The 23,733-nt window shown below is 41.0% G+C and overlaps 2 protein-coding genes across 3 annotated transcripts in view; both read right to left on the bottom strand.

Moving 5' to 3' along the window:
- SHCBP1 (SHC binding and spindle associated 1) overlaps positions 1 to 2,662 on the bottom strand; it is a 39,598-nt gene extending 36,936 nt beyond the window's left edge. Inside the window, exon 1 of the mRNA XM_004327160.4 lies at positions 2,507 to 2,662. Within this exon, the coding sequence (XP_004327208.1) occupies positions 2,507 to 2,615 (109 nt within the window). The 5' untranslated portion in view covers positions 2,616 to 2,662. The remainder of the gene's footprint in view (positions 1 to 2,506) is intronic.
- Positions 2,663 to 14,509: 11,847 nt separating this feature from the next.
- Positions 14,510 to 23,733, bottom strand: part of VPS35 (VPS35 retromer complex component) — a 41,469-nt gene continuing 32,245 nt past the window's right edge. For both annotated transcript variants that reach the window (XM_019932460.3, XM_019932461.3), the window contains 7 exons: positions 22,501 to 22,708; positions 21,941 to 22,096; positions 19,942 to 20,064; positions 17,726 to 17,905; positions 16,979 to 17,218; positions 16,125 to 16,268; positions 14,510 to 15,480 (listed from right to left, as the gene is read on the bottom strand). In XM_019932460.3, coding sequence (XP_019788019.1) covers positions 15,301 to 15,480; positions 16,125 to 16,268; positions 16,979 to 17,218; positions 17,726 to 17,905; positions 19,942 to 20,064; positions 21,941 to 22,096; positions 22,501 to 22,708 — 1,231 coding nt within the window. In that variant the 3' untranslated portion in view covers positions 14,510 to 15,300. The remainder of the gene's footprint in view (positions 15,481 to 16,124; positions 16,269 to 16,978; positions 17,219 to 17,725; positions 17,906 to 19,941; positions 20,065 to 21,940; positions 22,097 to 22,500; positions 22,709 to 23,733) is intronic.

The following is a 23,733-nucleotide window of genomic DNA, read 5'->3' as shown; positions in this document are numbered from 1 at the left end:
GCCTGAAATACACAGGATAGTCCCTTCTCAAAGCTCTGACCTTTAAAGGTATAACACTTTTCCACTCATATAGAGATAAAAAGTTGCTAAACAGAGAATAACATTTGTCTTGTTGTAGGTTTACAGGAACATCCTGACCTGACCTACCTGGATAGATGCAAGAACAAAGGATTCTGACACCAAGAAGTTTGCAACAACCAGCCACAACCTCTCCCCTTTTAGTATAAAGGAAGCCTGAATTCTAACTTTGGCAAGATGGTTCTTTGGGACTCTATTCCACCATCTTCTCAGTCAGCTGGCTTTCCAAATAAAGTCTCTATTCCTTGCCCCAACAACTCGTCTCTCAATTCATTGGCCTGTCGTACAGCGAGCAGTACAAGTTTGGACATGGCAACAAGATGACCAAGGTGTAGTGAAGGGCTTCCTGCTTACAGATTATCAATGCACCTGAGCCTCAGAAGGACATCAATACCTCACCTGCTGTGTAACAATCTCTCTGTACCTAAAGGAAGATGAAAACAGTAGGCCAACTTCAATAAAATTAAGAGAATAAACTATATGTTAATCACTTACAACAGTACCCACCACATAACATAGATATAAATGTTTGTTAAAGAAATAATACCATCATCTCACACACATTAGGTGACTATTATCCAAAAATCAATAAGAAAAACTATCAAGAAAACAAGTGTTGGGCTTCCCTGGTGGCGCAGTGGGTGAGAGTCCGCCTGCCGATGCAGGGGACACGGGTTCGTGCCCTAGTCCGGGAAGATCCCGCATGCCGCGGAGCGGCTGGGCCCCGTGAGCCATGGCCGCTGAGCGTGCGCGTCCGGAGCCTTTGCTCTGCAACGGGAGAGGCCACAACAGTGAGAGGCCCACGTACCGCAAAAAAAATAAAAATAAAAAAAAGAAAACAAGTGTTGGCGAGGATATGGGGAAACAGGAACCCTTGTGCACTGTTGGTAGGCATGTAAAACGGTTCAGCCACCACAGAAAACAGTATGGTGATTCCTCAGAAGTTTTTAAATAGAATTACCATATGACCCAGCAATTTCCAAAAGAACTGAAAGCAGGGTCTCCAAGAGATATTTGTACACCCATGTTCATAGCAGCATTATTCACAATAGCTAAAATTATTTAGCTTTAAAAAGTAAGGAGGGCTTCCCTGGTGGCGCAGCTGTTGAGAGTCTGCCTGCCGATGCAGGGGACACGGGTTCGTACCCCGGTCCGGGAGAATCCCACATGCCACGGAGCGGCTGGGCCCTAGAGCCATGGCCACTGAGCCTGCGCGTCCGGAGCCTGTGCTCCGCAACAGGAGAGGCCACAATAGTGAGAGGCCCGCGTACGGCAAAAAAAAAAAAGGAAGGAAATTACAAGTGTTGGATGAACATTATACTGCGTGAAATAAGCCAGTCACAGAAAGACAAATACTGTGCAATTCCACTGATATGAGGTACTTAGTCAAAATCATATCATAAAGACAAAGTATAATGGTGGTTGCCAGGAGCTGGGGGGAGGGGTGATTGGGGGTTTATTATTCAATAGGTATAGAGTTTCAGTTTACAAGATGAAAAGAACCATGGTAACAGAGGGTGGTGATGGCTACACAACAATGTGAATGTGTTTAATACCACTGAACTGTACACTTAAAAATGGTTAAGATGGTAAATTTTGTTATGTGTGTCTTACAATTAAAACGAACACCTTACTTCAGCACAAGTTTTTAGATCCTATTTGAAAGTATTTCTTTTCACACATTATTTCACTTCATCTTCACCACTCCGTAGCACCACTACCTGTTTTCCAGATGGGCAAACTGAAGCCAAGTGACTGTTGCCAGTTCACAAGAGTGGTTGGTAGAGGAGTTAAGTCACACCTATGTTCTCTCACTTCTCCAGGACTCTTTCCACTACACAATACAACTGAAAATGTTAAAGTAAAACCACCTTAAAATATCAGGGGGAAAAAACGGAGTCTCCATGAAGAGGTAGAAAGGACTGAGAATTAGACCTGGGTTCTACTTTTAGACTCTGTCCCAAATTGGCTCCCCTACCCTTGGGCATGTCACCTGCCCTCAATGCTCAGTGCAGGCTTAGATGCAGCCAACTAGGCCAAGCGTTCAAGTTTCTTCTCTTTCGGTAAAGGGAAGTGTGGTACGTGATCTCCTTTGAGATGCAAATTTAAAAAATGCGCCCACTCTGGACTCACAAACGCGTGCACAAAGCCCGGGGGGCCCACCCAGACAACAAAAGTGGGAATTCCCGGCCCGGCCCAGTTCCCTCCAGGCTCAAGGAAGCTGAGGCCAGATTGGGCGGGGTGAGTTGCCCTAGGTACCTCCGGACTTCGACGTCGGGGCGTCGCCCAGCCACCGCCGCCACCCTGGCCAGCAAGGTCCGGAAGGCCTGCGCCCCAAGCGCCCTCGGAGAGTCCCGACGCCCCCCGCGCTGCCGACACGGTCTGTCGCAGGCGGCGGCTCCGCCGGCCCGTCACGACGGGTGCTCACCTTTCCCGAGGGGCGCCGGCTCCTCTTCCGCAGCCCAGCCGGTGCGCTCATGGTCCCGCGCCATCGCCTCCGACCCCAACCCACCACCAGCCAGCAGCCCGTCAGCCATTTCAAATTTCCGCGGGCGGCCGCCCGGCCCAGTAATGCGAAGAAGCAGCCGCTTCTGATTGGATAGTGGGCCGAGGCTCTTTGACCAATTAAAGGAAAGTTTGCGTGGCCCCCGTTTCCGCACGAGCCCCGCCCCTTCAGCCTCCACCCACCCCGGTTGCAGTGCCTGCGCGCCATCTACTGGCCGGAAGGACTGCTCTTCTCGTCCAAGCTCTTGCTCTTTTTGTTTACTGGGACGAACTTGGACAGAGTTGAATTAGGACATAATTTGGGATGAGTTCCGAAAAACTAACAAGCCATACCTGGAAGTGAGGTAGAGTGGAAAAGACACTGGCTTGAGATTCAAAAAACATAGTATTTAGACTTGTTTCTTCCATTACTACTGGTATTACCTTGGGCAAGTCACTTCACCTCTCAGAAGAGCATCTTCAGTTCTAATAGTATATTGGCCTAGATGGCTCCAAACTTTTCACCACCAAAAATCAGTTGCTCTCTCGCTTTTTCTCTCTCTCCCCCTCTTTAATTCACTACCTACACACAGAGGATATTTTCAAAGAATGTCAAATAATATTTAGAATGTATGTTTTACCTACATTTATTAATCAACAACTATAACCTCCAATGATAATAGCTAACATTTGTTGAGTACTGTGTGCAAGACACCCCTGCATATTTTATCTGCAGTATCTTATTCAATCTTCAAAAACCATCCTATGAGACAGGAAATATTATTGTTATTCCCATTTTACAGGTGACGACATGGAGCCACCAAGAAATTAAGAAATGCCCAATTTAACCCAGCAGTGTCAGTATTAAAAACCAGCCAAATTCCTGAATCCACACTTTAACGGCTCTGCCAGGCCATGACTAGTCAGACCTGAGATGGCCGGCAACAGCAGAGGTTACCAGAACACCAGGAAGATGAGTCCCACAGAAAGACAAGAGCCTGGTCATGACAGTTATCACAGAGAAGACATTTCCACTTACTGCCTTAAAGGAAAACCTTGGGCTAAAGTCTCTCAGATCCCTCACAGCTGAAATGATATTAAGGACAAATCACTTATTAAACTGGGTACATTTCCAAACCTATGCTTGCATGGATTATATGGAAAGTTTTTAGAGTTTTCCCCTAAGTGGAGACCTTTTAGGAGCACACATTTCTTGGGAGTTTGCTTTTCCTGCCCCCTCCCCCTTACCCTAAGGAAAGGGTTTTTTAATTCTTCCTTTCCAATCCCTCCATCTGCAGCCCATCACAGCCTTCCACCTGCCTTAGGTGGGGTGGCACCCATTATTCCCAGTCCTTTTTATATCTTCACTCTTTCTCACCACTAGGTCCTTATACTCTGTCTACACAGGGGCTCGAAAGTTACTGCCCTCCCCTAAAAACTTCCCAAAGCCCAACTGCAATCTTGAGATACTGCCTCCACACTTTCTGGATAGCACCAAATTGCTCTGGGGTAGTGCCTTTCCTCTCCTGCTTTCTCAACAGCCAGTAGCTTCCTCCAGAGGCCTGCCCTCCCTCGCTCCTATCGCCCTCCGCCCGCTGCAGCACTGACAGCCCAGCATCCCCTTCCGTAGTCCTTCCTCCCCTGGCCTCCGGGCCTTCTCTCTTCTGGTCCTTCACTCTTCTGGTTCTCCTTCCTGCCTTCATTCTTCTTCCTCCTTCTCAGATCCCCTAAAACTAGGGGACTCCCAAGGGCATTTTCCTGAGTCCACCTTCATCAGGAGGTAACAGAAGTGAGTGAAGAAGGCCAAGTGTGGACAGTGGCACTCACTGTGAGCACACAGGAAAGCAGATGTGCTAGTTCACTTGACAAATAATAAATATAGAGAGTATAGACTGTGTGCCAGACATTGTTCTAGGCTCAAGGGAAGCAGGGGCAAACAAGCAGACAAGGTCCTGCCCACATGGAATTCACAGCCTAGTGGAGATGCACAATGAACAAGTAAAAAATCAATTAACAAGCAAGATTCAATTATGAAAAATAATAAAATAAAATTCAGTGATGTAATAGAGAATGATGAGTGGTGAAGACAGATTCAGACTTTTATGTGAAAATGCCTGATTTTAAGCTGTTAGCAACTTTTTTTTTTTAATGTAAACACTATGCAACCCAGAAAAACCTTATTTCCCAGGCCAAATTTGGCCCACAGCCTACTAGGATCACAACCTCTGTTCTAAGCCCCAGCCGCTCAAAGTACAGTCCAGGGACCAGGAGCTTGTTAGAAATGCAGAGTCCCTCCCCTACCCCCAGATCTGCTGGACTGGAATCTGCATTTCAACAAGATCCCCAGTCCTCAAGTAGCATAATTCATGTTTGATACAGAGATCTTCAGACCTGAGTTCTCTCCTGCAGCTATTTCAGTTTCATCTCCTGCTGGAAAACTTGACCTGGAGCTCTCATTCATGATTCACGTTCCTGAATGCTGCAAAGACAAGTGCAGTCCATCCTCTAGCTTATAAGGCTCTCATCTCATCCCACCCTCCCTGCCACAGCCCCTGCGGCCACCACCATCTCCCATGCAGGCTGTCGAGATGGCACCTGGGAAGTCACCGCACCTGAGAGGACTCACCCACTCTCTCACCTGCTTCCAGAATTAATTGCTCCCCTCTTGCTATTCCTAGCACAGGAGTCTCAATGCAGTGCCCGGAATGGCCAGGCGGATGACAGAAGGAGAGAAGTGGGCACTGGTGCCAGTCCCGTGAGAAGTGATGGGTATGGACCCCATGTTGCCACGCTGGTTTTCCAATTGAAGCCAGAAGTCTAGATTTTTATAAGAAATTTCCCTTATTAAAAGATTGGCAACCGGGTCTTCTCTGGTGGTGCAGTGGTTAAGAATCTGCCTGCCAATGTAGGGGACACAGGTTCGAGCCCTGGTCCAGGGGGATCCCACATGCCGCAGAGCAACTAAGCCCATGCGCCACAACTAGTGAGTCTGTGCTCTAAAGCCCGAGCCACAACTACTGAAGCCCGCATGCCTAGAGCTCGTGCTCTGTAACAAGAGAAGCCACGTCAGTGAGAAGCCCACATGCAGCAACGAAGACCTAGTGCAGCCGAAAATAAATAAATTAATTAATTTTTTAAAAAAAGTTAATTAAGAAAAAAAAGATTGGCAACCAATTTTTAACAACTTAAACACTGTGCCAGCCAAATAAAACATATCTGTAGACCACCAGTTTGCAACTTCTGAGGCCTAGTCTACTTGTGACATTGCGTCAGAGGCTGTGGTCCTTTGAAGACAAGTACCATGTAATATTCATCTTTGTACTGCTGGTAACTACTACTAAACTTCACTTAGTAAAGGGACAAACTAAATTGATACTGCTCCTTTTATATATAGTGTAATTTTATGATGCCATTAGCCAAAGGGTCAGGTTTAGAGTCAAATGGCCAGATCTGGGCCATTTCTGCTGCTGCTGCTGCCCAGAGACCCCCTACCCAGAACCACAGATTCAACATTATTACCATTACCAAAGTCAGGGTCAGGGAATGTGGCCTGTATTGGGGGCCCTCTGCCCCCAAACCAGCCCACCAGTTTCCCCAGGACAGAAGCACTCTCTAAAGTGTGCAGCTCAGGACTTTGACCCGTGGGGGAGAGAAGCCCAGCATGGCCCCCATTGCCCTGCTTTAGAATGTGTTCCCACATCCATATGAATGGGTTTCTGAGCACAGACAAGGACAAAGACAGACAGTGCAAATTCTGAACATCAGAGAAGGGTGGGGAGAGCCCCCAGATCCTGGGAGGGGTCCCACTGGGGGAGCCCTGTCCCTCCATCAGCAGTTATGGGGAACTCCACGTGGGCCCAGGGTGGGCAGGTAGCCCACGATGTCTACTCCACGGCAGGGAGAGAAGAGATGCTAGGTCTCTGCTTCTCTGGTCTGAGAGTCTGGGGCTCTTATTGACAAAAACAAAGAATAAAAGCTAGGCTCGAATTTTGGCTTGTATTTTCCACTAGAGGGAAGCTTAAACTTTCAAAATAAGTCTTTAGCACTTGGTAAAGCATTGAGAAGTCCTTTCAGCCAGTTTCCTCTAGAGCCTCTGGGCCTTGTGCGAGGCTCCAGGGATTAGAAGAGAGCAAATAAACCTAACTCTTACCTCACGGAACTCATGGTCCAGCAGGGGAGAGGCATATTAAACAAGAGAATACCCAGTGAGTGTAGTCAGACTTGGGATAAATGCCACCAATTAGAGGGAATCCTAGGCAGGGCCCTCTTTGCAGGGGCACTGGGCTAAAACCTTCAGGATAAGACAGAACTGAAACATTTGCTCTTCCTTGATCTCAAGCCTGCTGGCCTTTGGGCTGAAACTATACCATCAGCTCTCCTGGTTCCCAGGCCTCTGGAATTGGACTGTGGAACTACCATGAGCTCTCCTAGGTCTCCAGCTTGCTGACTCACCCTGCAGATCTTAGGACCTGTGTGTGTGTGTATATATATATATATATATATATATATATATATATATATATCTTAGGACTGTGTGTGTGTGTGTGTATATATATATATATATGTATATATATATACACACATATATACATACATATATATATATGTATGTATATATGTGTGTATATATGCAGATCTTAGGACCTGTGTGTGTGTGTATATATCAGATCTTAGGACCTGTGTGTATGTGTGTGTGTGTGTATATATATATATATATATATATACACACACACACATATATACATACATATATATGTATGTATATATATACATATATACACATACATATGTATGTATATATACATACATATGTATGTGTATATATGTATATATATTTCAGTTAATAGAGAACTCTATTACAAGTGGCTATACCATTTTCCATTACTACCAGCAATAAATGAGGGTTCCAGTTGTTCCACATCCTCACCAACATGTGTTTTTTGTTTCTTGCTTTTTAATTTGGCCACTGTAGTAGGTATATAGTGCTATCTCATTATGCCTTAAATTTGCATTTCCTTGATAAGATCATGTCATCTGCAAATAGAAATTGTTTTATTTCTTCTTTTTCATTCTGAATGTCCTTTATTTCTTTTTCTTGCCTAACTGCTCTGGCTAGAAGAACCTCCAGTACAATGTTGAATAGAAATGGGGCTGCCCAAGAGCTGAGGCTTCCGGGAAGATGGCGGAAGAGTAAGACCCGGAGATCACCTTCCTCCCCACAGATACACCAGAAATACATCTACACGTGGAACAACTCCTACAGCACACCTACTGAACGCTGGCAGAAGACCTCATACCTCCCAAAAGGCAAGAAACCCCCCATGTACCTGGGTAGGGCAAAAGAGAAAAGAATAAACAGAGACAAAAGGATAGGGATGGGACTTGCACCAGTGGGAGGGAGCTGTGAAGGAGGAAAGGTTTCCACACACTAGAAGCCCCTTCGCGGGTGGTGACTGCGGGTGGCGGAGGGGGAAGCTTCAGGGCCGCGGAGGAGAGCACAGTAACAGGGGTGCGGGGGGCAAAGTGGAGAGATTCCCGCACAGAGGATGGGTGCCGACCGGCACTCACCAGCCCAAGAGGCTTGTCTGCTCCCCCGCCGGGGCGGGCGGGTCTGGGAGCTGAGGCTCAAGCTTCGGTCGGAGCGCCGGCAATGGACTGGGGTTGGCGGCATGAACACAGCCTCCAGCGGGTTAGTGCGCCACGGCTGGCCGGGAGGGAGTCTGGGGAAAAGTCTGGACCTGCCAAAGAGGCAAGAGACTTTTTCTTCCCTCTTTGTTTCCTGGTGCGCGAGGAGAGGGGATTAAGAGCGCCGCTTAAAGGAGCTCCAGAGACGGGCACGAGCCGCGGCTAACAGCGCGGACCCCAGAGACAGGCATGAGACGCTAAGGCTGTTGCTGCCGCCACCAAGAAGCCTGTGTGTGAGCACAGGTCACTATCCATACCCCCCTTCCAGAGAGCCTGTGCAGCCCGCCACTGCCAGGGTCCCGGGATCCAGGGACAACTACCCTGGGAGAACGCATGGCGTGCCTCAGGCTGGTGCAATGTCAAGCCGGCCTCTGCCGCCGCAGGCTCGCCCCGCACTCCGTACCCCTCCCTCCCCCCGGCCTGAGTGAGCCAGAGCCCCCGAATCAGCTGCTCCTTTAACCACGTCCTGTCTGAGCGAAGAACAGACGCCCTCTGGTGACCTACACGCAGAGGCGGGGCCAAATCCAAAGCTGAGCCTCTGGGAGCCGTGAGAACAAAGAAGAGAAAGGGAAATCTCTCCCAGCAGCCTCAGAAGCAGCGGATTAAAGCTCCACAATCCATTTGAGGTACCCTGCATCTGTGGAATACATGAATAGACAACAAATCGTCCCTAATTAAGGAGGTGGACTTCGAGAGCAAGATTTATGATTTTTTCCCCTTTTCCTTTTTTTGTGAGTGTGTATATGTATGCTTCTGTGTGAGATTTTGTCTGTATAGCTTGGCTTCCACCATTTGTCCAAGGGTTCTATCCCTCCATTTTTGCTTTTTACTTTTTTTTCTTAATAATTACTTTTTATTTTAATAACTTTATTTTATTTTACTTTATCTTCATTCTTTCTTTCCTTCCTTCCCTCCTCTAGACAACGAATCATCACAAATTGAGGAGGTGGACTTTGAGAGCAAGATTTATGATTTTTTCCCCTTTTCCTCTTTTTGTGAGTGCGTATGTGTATGCTTCTATGTGAGATTTTGTCTGTATAGCTTTGCTTCCACCATTTGTCCTAGGGTTCTATCCGTCTGTTTTTGTTTTTCTCTTAATAAATATTTTTTAATTTTAATAACTTTATTATATTTTATCTTACTTTATTTTACTTTATTTTTTCTTTCTTTTTTTCTTCCTTCCCTCCTTCCTTCCTTCCTCCCTCCCTCCCCCTTCCCCCCTTCTCTCCCTCCTTTCTTTCGTTCTTTCTTTCTACTTCTACTAATTCTTTCTACTTTTTCTCCCTTTTATTCTGAGCCGTGTGGATGAAAGGCTCTTGGTACTGCAGCCAGGAGTCAGTGCTGTGCCTCTGAGGTGGGCCAACTTCAGGACACTGGTCAACAAGAGACCTCCCAGCTCCACATAATATCAAACAGTGAAAATCTCCCAGAGACTGCCATCTCAATGCCAGCACCCAGCTTCACTCAACGACCAGCAAGCTACAGTGCTGAACATCCTATGCCAAACAACTAGCAAGACAGGAACACAACCCCACCCATTAGCAGAGAGGCTGCCTAAAATCATAATAAGTCCACAGACACCCCAAAACACACCACCAGACGTGGACCTGTCCACCAGAAAGACAAGATCCAGCCTCATCCACTAGAACACAGGCACTAGTCCCCTCCACCAGGAAGCCTACACAACCTACTGAACCAACCTTAGCCACTGGGGACAGACGCCAGAAACAACGGGAACTACGAACCTGCAGCCTGAAAAAAGGAGACCCCAAACACAGTAAGATAAGCAAAAGAGAAGACAGAAAAACACACAGCAGATGAAGGAGCAAGATAAAAACCCACCAGACCTAACAAATGAAGAGGAAATAGGCAGTCTACCTGAAAAAGAATTCAGAATAATGATAGTAAAGATGGTCCAAAATCTTGGAAATAGAATAGACAAAATGCAAGAAACATTTAACAAGGACCTAGAAGAACTAAAGATGAAACAAACAATGATAAACAATACAATAAATGAAATGAAAAATACTCTAGATGGGATCAATAGCAGAATAACTGAGGCAGAAGAATGGATAAGTGACCTGGAAGATAAAATAGTGGAAATAACTACTGCAGACCAGAATAAAGAAAAAAGAATGAAAAGAACTGAGGACAGTCTCAGAGACCTCTGGGACAACATTAAACGCACCAACATTTGAATTATAGGGGTTCCAGAAGAAGAAGAGAAAAAGAAAGGGACTGAGAAAATATTTGAAGAGATTATAGTTGAAAACTTCCCTAATATGGGAAAGGAAATAGTTAATCAAGTCCAGGAAGCACAGAGAGTCCCATACAGGATAAATCCGAGGAGAAATACGCCAAGACACATATTAATCAAACTGTCAAAAATTAAATACAAAGGAAACATATTAAAAGCAGCAAGGGAAAAATAACACACAAGGGAATCCCCATAAGGTTAACAGCTGATCTTTCAGCAGAAACTCTGCAAGCCAGAAGGGACTGGCAGGACATATTTAAAGTGATGAAGGAGAAAAATCTACAACCAAGATTACTCTACCCAGCAAGGATCTCATTCAGATTCGATGGAGAAATTAAAACCTTTACAGACAAGCAAACGCTGAGAGAGTTCAGCACCACCAAACCAGCTCTACAACAACTGCTAAAGGAACTTCTCTAGGCAAGAAACACAAGAGAAGGAAAAGATGTACAATAACGAACCCAAAACAATTAAGAAAATGGGAATAGGAACATACATATCGATAATTACCTTAAATGTAAATGGACTAAATGCTCCCACCAAAAGACACAGATTGGCTGAATGGATACAAAAACAAGACCCATATATTTGCTGTCTACAAGAGACCCACTTCAAACCTAGAGACACATACATACTGAAAGTAAGGGGATGGAAAAAGATATTTCATGCAAATGGAAACCAAAAGAAAGCTGGAGTAGCAATTCTCATATCAGACAAAGTAGACTTTAAAATAAAGACTATTAGAAGAGACAAAGAAGGACACTACATAATGATCAAGGGATCGATCCAAGAAGAAGATATAACAATTGTAAATATTTATGCACCCAACATAGGAGCACCTCAATACATAAGGCAAAAACTAACAGCCATAAAAGGGGAAATCGACAGTGACACATTCATAGTAGGGGACTTTAACACCCCACTTTCACCAATGGACAGATCATCCAAAATTAATTGATATTTATAGGACATTCCATCCAAAAACAACAGAATACACATTTTTCTCTAGTGCTCATGGAACATTCTCCAGGATAGATCATATCTTGGGTCACAAATCAAGCCTTGGTAAATTTAAGAAAATTGAAATTGTATCAAGTATCTTTTCCAACCACAACGCCATGAGACTAGATATCAATTACAGGAAAAGATCTGTAAAAAATACAAAAACATGGAGGCTAAACAATACACTACTTAATAACGAAGTGATCACTGAAGAAATCAAAGAGGAAATTTAAAAATACCTAGAAACAAATGACAATGGAGACACGATGACCCAAAATCTATGGGATGCAGCAAAAGCAGTTCTAAGAGGGAAGTTTATAGCAATACAATCCTACCTTAAGAAACAGGAAACATCTCGAATAAACAACCTAACCTTGCACCTAAAGCAATTAGAGGAAGGAGAACAAAAACACCCCAAAGTTAGCAGAAGGAAAAAACTCATAAAAATCAGATCAGAAATAAATGAAAAAGAAATGAAGGAAACAATAGCAAAGATCAATAAAACTAAAAGCTGGTTCTTTGAGAAGATAAACAAAATTGATAAACCATTAGCCAGACTCATCAAGAAAAAAAGGGAGAAGACTCAAATCAATAGAATTAGAAATGAAAAAGGAGAAGAAATTGCAAGAGCTAACATCTATGTCTTGTTCCTGATCTTAGGGAGAAAGCATCCATTCTTCTACCATTAAGTATAATCTTACTTGTGGATTTTTCCTGACTTTATCAGGCTGAGGAAGTTGCCTTCTATTCCTATTTTACTGAGTGTTTATCAAGAAGGGGTGTTGAACTTTATCAAATGCTTTTCTTATGTCTCTTGAGATAATCATGTGGCTTTTGTCCTTTATTCTATTGAAGTGGTGTATTACATTAATGATTTTTAAATATTAAACCAATCTTGCATCCCTGGGATAAACCTCACTTGGCCATGGTGTTATCCATGTTATGTACTGCTGGATTCAATTTGCTAGTATTTTGTTGAGGATCTTTGCATCCATATTTATAAGACATTTTCTGTAGGTTTCTTTTCTTGTGATGCCTTTGTCTGGTTTTGATATCAAAGTAATACTGAATAGTCTCCTGCATTTTTCCTATATAAGATTTATCACAATTTACACTTCTCTGTTATTCCTTTCTCCCTTTTAAACAGTAGCTCCATGAGGGCAAGAAACATGTTTGCTTTCTTATCACTAACTCCTAGTGCATTGCTCAGTATCTGGCACATAATCAGTGCACAATAAACGTTTGTAGCATTCATCAATAAGCAAATCAGGACATGAGTATTGTGAAATAAAATTCATATCTTATAGCAAGACAAGAAAAAATTTACATATAATATTTTCCTGCCCTTTGGCCTCCTCACTCTCTCCTACTGCGCATTGTGTATCTGCATTATGCATTGACTAAACCTCCCTCCTTGGCAGAAATACATGCTCAACCATAAAGAGCAACATTCTCCTAGAATCAACAAGACAACTCCTTAAAAGATAACATTCCAGGACTTGCCTGGTGGCACAGTGGTTAAGAATCTGCCTGCCAATGCAGGGGAAATGGGTTTGATCCCTGGTCCAGGAAGATCCCACATGGGCCCCCTACATTTTGCTCATGATCCTCTGAACTGCCTGTCATGGGATTGATGTCCACTACTCTATGAGATGTCCTTCTGGCTCCGGTAGCTGATTTCAGCTAACTATTCTGTACCGACTTGCTCTAACACTTGAGTTTCCGAAAAGCATTCATTAAATTGCTGTGCCCTGGGAAAGCCAAGATCCACTGTCATATAGTACACATGACAGAAATGCCTCCTGTACTGGATTGCCTAAGCCCCTATACTCCACAAAGGATAGACAGTCACAAACACTTCTCTAGGACACTGTCACCCCCTTCTTAGTGTTTGCCACAAGGAAACGTGAGAACCATCTAAGGAACAAATGAAATAAGTTATTCCAAGTACTGTTAAAATGTTGTCTATGGGGACTTCCCTGGTAGCATAGTGGTTGGGAATCCGCCTGCCAATGCAGGGCACATAGGTTCAATCCCTGGTCCGGGAAGATTCCCACATGCTGCGGAGTAACTAAGCCCGTGTGCCACAACTGAGCCCAAGTGCCGCAAACACTAGGCCTGTGCGCCTGGAGCCTGTGCTCCGCAACAAAGAGAGGCCACCGCAATAAGCCCGCGCACCGCAGCGAGGAATGGTCCCCGCTCGCAGCAACTAGGGAGGGCCCGTGAGCAGCAGCGAAGATCCAACACAGCCATAAATAAATAAATAAAATTTATTTAAGAAAAAAACGTCTATGGAATTTCCATCTAGGGCATTGTTATTCAAAGTGTGGTCCCTGGACTGGCAATATGTTGTGTGTGTGGGGGGGGGGGGTACCTGGGGGTTTATTCGAAATATACACTCTTGGTCCCCACCCCGGACCTGGTGAATTCCAGAATCTGCATTTTACCAAGACCCTCATGTGATTTGTATGTTTGATAAAGCTTGAAAATCATTGGTCCAGGGGATGTGTAGGAAGGTAAAAATAGTTGACAAAAAGCGTTTTGTAACACCCATCTCCTGTGGATGTATCCTATTTAAGGCTTAAAATCATTGTGGCTCAAGCTTATGTAATTTTACCAAATTTGCACACACTATCCTATCAATCCATTTTATTCCCAGCTAAACTCCCAAATTGCTGATCCAGAGAACTGTGAGATAAATGTCTGTTTTAAGACACTGAGTTTTGGGATAATTTGTCACACAATAGATAACTAATATAGGTGGGAGGCTTTTGGGAGTTTATGTGGAGGTATCATTCCTAGGAAAGAAGAGTAAGGCTGAAGAAAGCAAATGAGTAAATATGACTAAAAGAGTAGATGGTGTCCTGCTCAATAAGTGTTTAAAACAAGTGAACAGTTGAACAAGTGAGTGTTGTGAATGTTGAGAATATACAATAAACTCCATATACATTCTACTAGTTCCTTTTATGAATTAAGGTAGTGTGAAAGGAAGAAGGTCCAAAATTGTTAATAGCAACTTTTATTGTTTCACTGGTGAAAAAAAAAAAATCATAATTGTATGATGCATTTCCCCCTAAATTTACAACAATGAAGGTTATACATAAATTATATAGATCACAAATTTTCTATTTTATACTATTTAGAACAAAATTATTTTGATAAATATGTCCAGAGGACAACCTAAGTTCTTAATGGATGGCTGAGTCCAAATATGCAAAATATAGCTTCTGGTTTAGACCATGGTGCTTTAAAATTCTCAAACATGCATTAATATACTCTAATTTTAGGGAAAATATTACACATGGCCTTATCTTGCATTTCAGGAGAAGCCCAAGCTGAATTTCACAAACAGTATTCCTTTCCTCTAAATTAATCTCAGAACAGAGAGACAGACACTTTCTGGTTAGTACTCCCAAGTAATGAAGGAAATTACACACTCAACAATGAAACAAAACAGAAAAAAAGGAAGGAGAGCTTCATTAGTCACAGAGATAAGTGGGGTTTTTCTGGCTTTTTTTGTTTGTTTTTTTTTAAACAGATCGCAGGAATTTAAAATAGCAGATCAATCATGCTACTTAGGGTGATCAGACAGACCTGAACACTTATGAAGTGAATAATTTTATTAAGGTCTTGAAGGTGAGTGTCTGGAGGTACTGGGTAAAACACACCACAGGTAAGAAATGGGAAACCTACCTCAGCATTTCTGAAAGGCACAATCTATGGAAGGGAAGCCTAGTATAATAAAACCCTTACTGGATGTACATGGAAAGGAGGATGGTGAGCCTGGCTCCTTTCTAAAGGATGAGTCCCTCGTAAATTGGCCCCTCAGATTCCGGTGATTCCCGCCTCAAGCGCAAATGCTCCAGTGTGTTATGAAAATGTTTGTTAATCTGCTCTGTTTCTTCACTGGACTCAAGATTTGGGAGGTCTTCTCGAATCTTTTGGATAAGCTGATTCAAAACCTGAATCGTGACCTACAAAAGAACAATTTTACCATCAAGCATGTACCACACACACAAAAAAAATAACGTAATTTAATAAAAATGTTTTGAGGAGCTTGTGTTACTCTCAGCAGTTACCAGATTATGAAAACAAAGAAAAAAAAAAAAAAGAGATGAGAACATGATTCCTGGTTTGGGCAACAACTATTGGACATTCATCCAAAACAACAACCGAAAAAAAAAAAAAACTTAATGGAAATACAGAAAATCATGAACCAGTAAAAGAACAAAAGCAAAATTTTATTTAACCTACAAATATTGATCCATCCTTTATTTGGTTGGGAATTATTCTACACTTTTATGGGATGACAAATCAGCCTACTATTCAGCATTTGTAAATTATTTTTTATTTTTTAAACAGCGAGTGACTATTTTATAAAATATTCATAAACAAAAGAGATAAGAATTTTCTTGCACATAATAAGCTCTTCTGTAAGATGCATCTATATAGACAGAGAAGAATTTTAGAGAATGAAAGAGACCACTAGGTAGATTCTCCAAACTCTGACCCTTGTAAACAAAAAAGAAAAGTATCAGGATGATAAACTTTTGTATGTATCAAATCTAAGAGTAGGAAAGGAAAATAGTTCACTAACAGCAATTTATTATTCACTTACCGCATCATTTTCCTTTTCATAAAAATAGATATATCTGTTCAGAATTTCTATAAAAAGTTGCACTTGTAAAGAGGGGTCCATGCACTGATTTGCTATTTTTAGAGCTTTCTTTAGGCATTCCATTACCCTCTTGCCTCCGTGAAGCTAGAATAAAGGGAGTGAGGGGAGTATTAAAGAGATTAATGAATCACAAATGTCCCATTTCACACAAAGAAATAAACACACTACAGTGGCTCTTTCATATTTTAAAAGGACAAAACCAATTTAAATCCTCTTCATTTTTTAAAGTACACAGCTATATTTTTTTTTATTTTTTTATTTTATTTTTTTTTTGCGGTACGCAGGCCTCCCACTGTTGTGGCCTCTCCCGTTGCGGAGCACAGGCTCCGGACGCACAGGATCAGCGGCCATGGCTCACGGGCCCAGCTGCTCCACGGCATGTGGGATCTTCCCGGACCGGGGCACGAACCCATGTCCCCTGCATTGGCAGGTGGACTCTCAACCACTGCACCACCAGGGAAGCCCACAAAGCTATATTTTAAAACAAATATATTATTTGTTTTATATATTTATATGTTAAATGTTTTATATTTATGTGTTTTGTATATTTTTTAAAGATAGTGGTACAAACTTGCTATGTTACAAAATCCTCAAAGTGGAGGCTTCACCACAGGATGTAACTCTATATGTTACTGTCCATTTCGTTTCTTTTAACAAAACAAAGCAATATTCTTTGTCAGGTTTCCAAGCACTGCACATGTTTCACCTCCAAGGCAAAAGGCCCCAGCAGCCGTTCCCTATCAATGATCCCCTCTCCTCTAACACTGTTGGTTAGGAATGACCTCCCACCTTACCTCCTCCCCATTTTTGTCTGTGTTTCTGCCAGACCAGAAGAGATGTGCACAGGTGCTCACAGCTCGGCCCTGATCAGGTTTCTTCAGAAGTTTGGATGCAGCAAGAGCACACTGAGTCCTCAAAGGTTCATGATTTTCTTCACTGAAGCACTTCATCCTCTCAAAAGTACCAATGATCAAGGTGATGGCAGCCAGCTGTGCTTTGGAATCACTGATTTCATCTTCATACAAAGAAAATGCCTGGTACACACAAAGCAGAAGTGACCTTTAGGAACCAACCATCTACTAGAGCATTTTCCAAAGTATTTCCCATCAAAGCCCCATCCTGTGAGTCATTCAGATCAGAATATGGTTCAGATCAGAATACGCAGTGCCCTCGCTTGGAGAGGCACAAGACAAAGATGCTGACAAGTTGCAACAAAGAAACTTGTTTTAACTTTTGTTTAATCCAGGGTTCCCAAAATGAATAACAAAGGAATTTTTTCCCCCCATGAAACAGTTTTTACCATAACCCACTGGAAAATCTTCAATCTCATTAGCACCCAATAACTGATCAATTTTCCTGCTCCAAACCAGTCAATAAAACTATAGTGTTAAGAAGCATAGTATTTCCCATCAAGATGGTGAGAAAGGGGTAGTTATAAATTCAGTGAAGAGTAAATCCACGTGCACCACCACCATTAACTACAGACAGGTGACTGAACAGAGCAAACGGATTAAACATCCCAGAAAGAGAGCAGATCACACCTGGGACATAAATTCATATGCTACTGTTTCATGATTTTCAAAACCAATTTCTCCAGCAGCTAGAGCGCCCTGAAGAAAAAGTCTTAAGGGTAATTCTGCCAGCTCTGCTTTGATCAAAGCACTGATAGTCTGGTGAGCAAATGAAAAAATCTTCTGGCATTTCTTTTCCCATTTGTCATCCTAAAACAAAAAAAAATAGTTTAAATTACTTTAAGTTCAAGATTAACTTGCTTAAGAATATTCATTTTATACAAAATGTCTATAGAACAAACAGGAAAAGTGTTAAAATTGAGTTCACAGTTTTCCTGCTATCTTCTGTCTCATCTGTGGAGTACACAAGGAAATCAAGCAGGATGTCTTCTCAAAACATCCATTTGAAGTCACTGACTTTGCAATTTTTATATACTTGGTATTGGTTTTTTTGCATCAGAAAAAGCAACATATTCCCAAATTGGACAGAATTAGGAAAATACACAAAAGAATTTTTTAAAAATTAAAACCATCCCTAAATCTACCACCCAGCAATAATCACTGATAACATTCTAATGTTAATGTCTTCCTTTCTTTTTTCTATGCAAATATAATGTAACTGGGATCCTCTGTGTATGGTTTTCTACTTTAAAGTACTTACTGAAGAATTAAATTGGGCTCATGCTGCATGTAATTTGTATTCAACTTCTTTTCTTCCACTTATTTTGTCATAATTTTCCTCATGATACTAAAGTTATTTAAAATCATTTTAATCACTAGAAAATATTCCACAAACTGGATATAGCATAATTTACTTAACTACTTCCTTTTGGAAATAAATGTAATATAACAAATGGTCTGTAAACACAAAGCTTTATTGAATCCCTAATTTTTTCTTTAGTATAAATTTAGAAGTGGAAATACTGGGTTTTTTAAGGCTCTAGTTACACACTGCCAGAGTTTTCTAGAAAGACTGTAGTAATTCACATTCCCACCATTACTAGATGAGAATGAATTCTCATCACACCACGGCTATTGCTGAACCTTATTTTTCTTTTTTCTTTACCAGTTTGATTTCTAAAAAGGTTCACTGTTACAATTAGTAGTGAGGTTAAATATTTTATCCACGTTTGACCATCCAAATTTCTTATTAATGCAATTGATTCTTTTCACTTTTAAGAGAGGATAATAGTCACAGACTTTTACAAGGACTAAATGCAATAATCCAAGTTTATACTCCTTGGCACAGTGTACGGCACATAGTAAGTAAATGCTCGTTGCTTTTTTTATTGTTACATTCACAAACATCTATCCATAAAATACTGGGAAAAAGGAACTATGAGAGGCTGGCCTCATAAAAACTGGCCAAAGGCATGCTATGTCATACTGGTAAGTCTACTGAATATACCTTGTTTCTCCATTATTAGAAAATAAAGTTTATGGTGTTTGTTCCTTAATATAAACCTGACTGTCCAACTTTCAGGTACATTAGGTTAGGGTTTTTTTTTTTTTTTGCTGCGCCGTGAGGCTTGTGGGATTTTAGTTCCCCAATCAGGGATGCAACCTGGGCCCTCGGCAGTGAAAGCAGAGTCCTAACCACTGGATGGCCAGGGAACTCCCAGATTAGGATATTTTCTACACCACTGAAGACTTAGCCATAATCCTGTTTGTAAAAGGACTAAGCTCATTAAAAAATGTACACAACTCATAAAATTATTCAATTACAGGCTTTTAGAGAGCAGCAATTATGCAATGCTGGGCCCTTTCATTAGGCAAAGCTTAACATGAATTAGATCTTACTTGTTATGTACTGCAACCTCTGAATAAGATTATTATATCACTTCAGAATTAGTACTTCATAAAGACTCCCAAGAAAATAAAATCATTCTTGAGAAACTAAAGCATTCTGAGCCATTTTGTAATAAACTTATAGATGTCTCACAAGTGATCTTTAGACACAGGAAAAACTTCTAACATAAATTTAAACTGTTTTAATCTTTCATTTCTAAGTGTTTTTTATGTGATTCCTCAACTAGTATGTAATCTTATCTACCAACATCACTATTGTCAATAGTGATACTTAAGTATAACACAGGATGAGTAATGAATTGAGAGTTATTGAAACTGGGATTTTATTACACCATTATCTACTTGTATATGTTTGAAATTTTCTATAGTGATAAACTAAAACACATACACAGAGGAAAAAGGGGAAAAATTAGTGACATACTTAAAAGTAAACCCACCACTTTAGAATTCTCTTTGTAGCGAAAAGCCAGCTGGTAAGCTGCAAATACCAAAGGTGGCAGTGTGAAGCGAATCCGCTGATTTCCACCAGCTCCAAAATGTTTTCGTGCTGTGTTTAAAATCTGACCAAAACAAACAAAACCCATTAATCTTTTCTGTAATTATAGAAACTGTAATTAATCACTTATAAAATTAAACAGGAGCTCTAATCATCATGATTGCTACCATTTTTTGAATATGTATGATATACCAGACTTCATGGTATACTTTTACATTTCTTATCTTGCCGAGTCATCACAATCACCCTAGAGACAAATACTAAACCCATTTCACAAATGGGGAAGACTGAGGTTCAGAGAGGTTGTATAACTTGCCCAAAGTTACATAGCTAGTCAGGGGCAGATATAAATACATGTTCATATACACATGTGAGAAGTATACTGTGTTGATAAAGAGCACAGGCTCTGAAGACAGATACAGTTAAAAGTAGATTCTAACACTTACTATCTGTGTGACCCTGGGCACATTAATATTTACCTTCTCTTAGCTGTAAGTTTCATTTGAAAAATGGGGCAGTATATTTCTCTTAGGGTTGCTGGGAAGATCAAGTAATAGATGTAAAGTGTTACCAGTACTAACACAAGGTATGTACTCAAAATATTGACTATTATTATGATACAAAAAATATGCATATTGCTGGTATATCACACCTCCTACTTCAGAAAAACATTAAGACCATTTAAGTCAAGGGAAATGGTAACACACTTTAAAAAAGAGCCATTAGTAAACAAATGTCTGGTTGTTTCAGAAAAAAACCCACAAGAATTCATGAAATAACTTAATATGTGTGTCACAGTGTGTGACATATTCAGGTTTTGTAAATTTCTCTGACAGTCATAGATGGATAGGAAGAGAATGCATTCCCCCTTGGGGAAGTCACAGCTAATGATCCTCACCTTAAAGGTGTTTCTGTACATGGCATAACCAACTGGCCACAGGTGGAAAGCATACTTCCTAACTACTACATTTGGTATACAACAAAAAATGAAAACACACATAGGCCATGTGACACAGAAACATAAGGGAATCAGTTAAAACATCTGAACAATGGAGCCAGCCACTAGGTATAGATCACACACAGTGCACAGATTATCTGACACTAAGCCAAGTTGAAGACTGTCGCACTACCAACAGAAATCAGCTTCTTTTTCACAATGGCTATGAAGAAGTACTAGAGTGTCAACTATGACAAAGTCAACACAGGAAGAAAGTCAGGACTCATCCTCAAATAAAGGTGTTCTTCATTACTAACACTTAGCCTCATGCATCCAACAATGGTTAAACTACTTTGCCCAAATGATAATTAGGCAGCCATATGTGCTACCTTTCATAAACATAAATTGTCCAGTATCAGTCACCAATACTCCTACTCAGGCAACATGTTTTATTCATTTCACAAAGGTTTATTGAGGACTAAGGACAAAGAAAGGGAGAATCTCATCTGATTGTTTTTTTCCAGGAAAAGGGGGTTAAGAAAAAGGCAATTTTAATTTTAAAGTCTTCACACATTTTCCATGTGGCAAACACAAACAACTTCTATTTGCAAACCTTGGAAACATATACACAGTTGAATATAAGGATTTTACTCATACTTTAAAAGTTTATTATGAAAAACAAATGAACAATTCTACAAGTAACACACAGTTCAAAAAGAAAATGAACATGGACTGATTATAGGACACCCAACTAAAGGAAGATAGGTTTTTCTACAATTCTTAAGAAGTCTTCAAAAGAAATGACAGCAACCAACTTGTTCTTCATAAGCTCCAGAAGTTTACAAACAATTATGCATTTAATCATAAAGTTCAGTTAATCTCTTATTCAGTTTCAATTCTTTCAAAACCTTTTAATACCACAAGCTGGATTAGACCATTTGAGACACATCTACACGACTTCATTAGAAGTTGTTGAAGGGGTATAGTAAGAGTTAACTCATACCAAGTACTGCTGATCAGGGTCCTCAGACCGTAGAAGATGAATGAATCTGCCCACAAGGCTCTGCTCATCAGCAAAGTCCTCTGGGTCAGGGTCTTCTACAGGTTGATCTGGCTGATCCTGAATCAACGTTGATACCAAATTCATTATGGAATCCACCTGTATCATGGGAGACAGAAACCCACTGGGGTGAAACAATCAGCATATAATGCCACTGACAAAAGCATTTCTAGTTGTGTAAAGTAGTTACGAAATAGTATTCCAACATAATTCCTTCTTCTGTATGAAAGTATATGCATGTTGGTACACATATAAACATTTAGAAAGAGACGCACCAAATGTTAATCAATAGTTAATCAATGGACCTCTCTTCCTGGTGGGATTATAGTTATTTTATAATTTCTTCTTTATACATTATCTCATTTATATAATGAATAAGCTACTTGTAACTTTTTTTAGTAGTAAATTACCCTCCCCGCCCATCTCATGTGTTTGTCTCAAGGTCTAAAACCATAACTACATTGTCTCTGTTTTTCTAATAAAGCATGTGGGTATTCTCTTACCTGGTCTTGAGAGACAATTTCTGTGTTATAATCCAGAACATTACTAAGCACATAACAACTCATGCTTTTTCTGGATTCATAGTCAAAGTACTCAAAGAGTGGGTGAAAATGTTTTAATTTCAAGACTGTTAAAATATTGTTGTAAGTGTCAACAGGTATCTTCAGAAGTCTGGTGAGCTCCTTTGAAACTGCACTACTGGTAGCAATACTGCAAAAAGAAAAACAGCAGCCCTTTAGTGAATGAAATTAACTTCTTATATACACAAACAGCACTTGATTCACAAAAATTTGAAATTTTTCATTTATAATATTAAAGGAAATGGGTCAAGTGAATCACACCATCCCAAAACACTCCAATGACTTCCAAGAGAGGTTTATCAGATGTCTTTCTAAACACATTTATTCATCTATTAATGTCCTATTGATACAATAAGTTATGCTAGTCTCCAATTCATAAACAGGTTGTATACCTGGAGTTAAAATGCCTGTCTAGAATGTGGTATTTCTAAGGGAAGTATTTTAAGTGGTAGTTAGGTTTCTAGGGCAGCCAATAAGTACGGGATATTCGGGGTGACAAAGCCATGCAAAAATAGCAATTCAACAAAATAGAAAAATACATAAATTATTTCTTCTGCATCAGATGTTGATGACTAAGGAAAAGCAGGATGAAATTAGGAACATTCCGTGGGGGCTGAAGAATATCCAGGCATTTATAAGACCTTTAGAGGTTGGGATTTCTAATTTTTTATCTTGTCTAATTTTACTTTAAAACTCACTTAGTGGGGGAAGATATAGATACATCACTTATTCAAGATCTGGAATGTTTTTCAGTTCACAAAAAATGGGAGTGACAAAAAGAAAAAGGAGGAATAAAAAGAGGTAAAAGGAAAAGAAATCTTCCAGGTGTTAACTAAACCACTGGAGGAGAGATGGAAAGCGGAAAGATTACGTGAGTATATATAGGGACCTATATATATAGGGCAAGGAGGGGCAAGGAGGGGTCTAGATTGGGCAAGGAGGGGTATAGGGCAAGGAGGGTCCTAAATTGACCGCATGTTCAGAAGCAGTGAAGGATGGGACAGTAAGAGGACTGCTGGGAAAACAAAAAGGGATCAGAACTGCCCACAGTGGCCACTAGAGGATGCAACAGGTCCAGGACAGCATAGTTGAAGAAGATGCAAGTAGACAACAGAATATTATACTATCCTTGATGGTATCAAAATCAAAGCTCAA

This window comes from Tursiops truncatus, chromosome 19 (genome assembly GCF_011762595.2).
Source record: "Tursiops truncatus isolate mTurTru1 chromosome 19, mTurTru1.mat.Y, whole genome shotgun sequence".
Lineage (NCBI taxonomy): Eukaryota > Metazoa > Chordata > Mammalia > Artiodactyla > Delphinidae > Tursiops > Tursiops truncatus.
The sequence above is the reverse complement of the archived record's forward strand: the minus strand, read 5'-3'. Positions and strand labels throughout refer to the sequence as shown.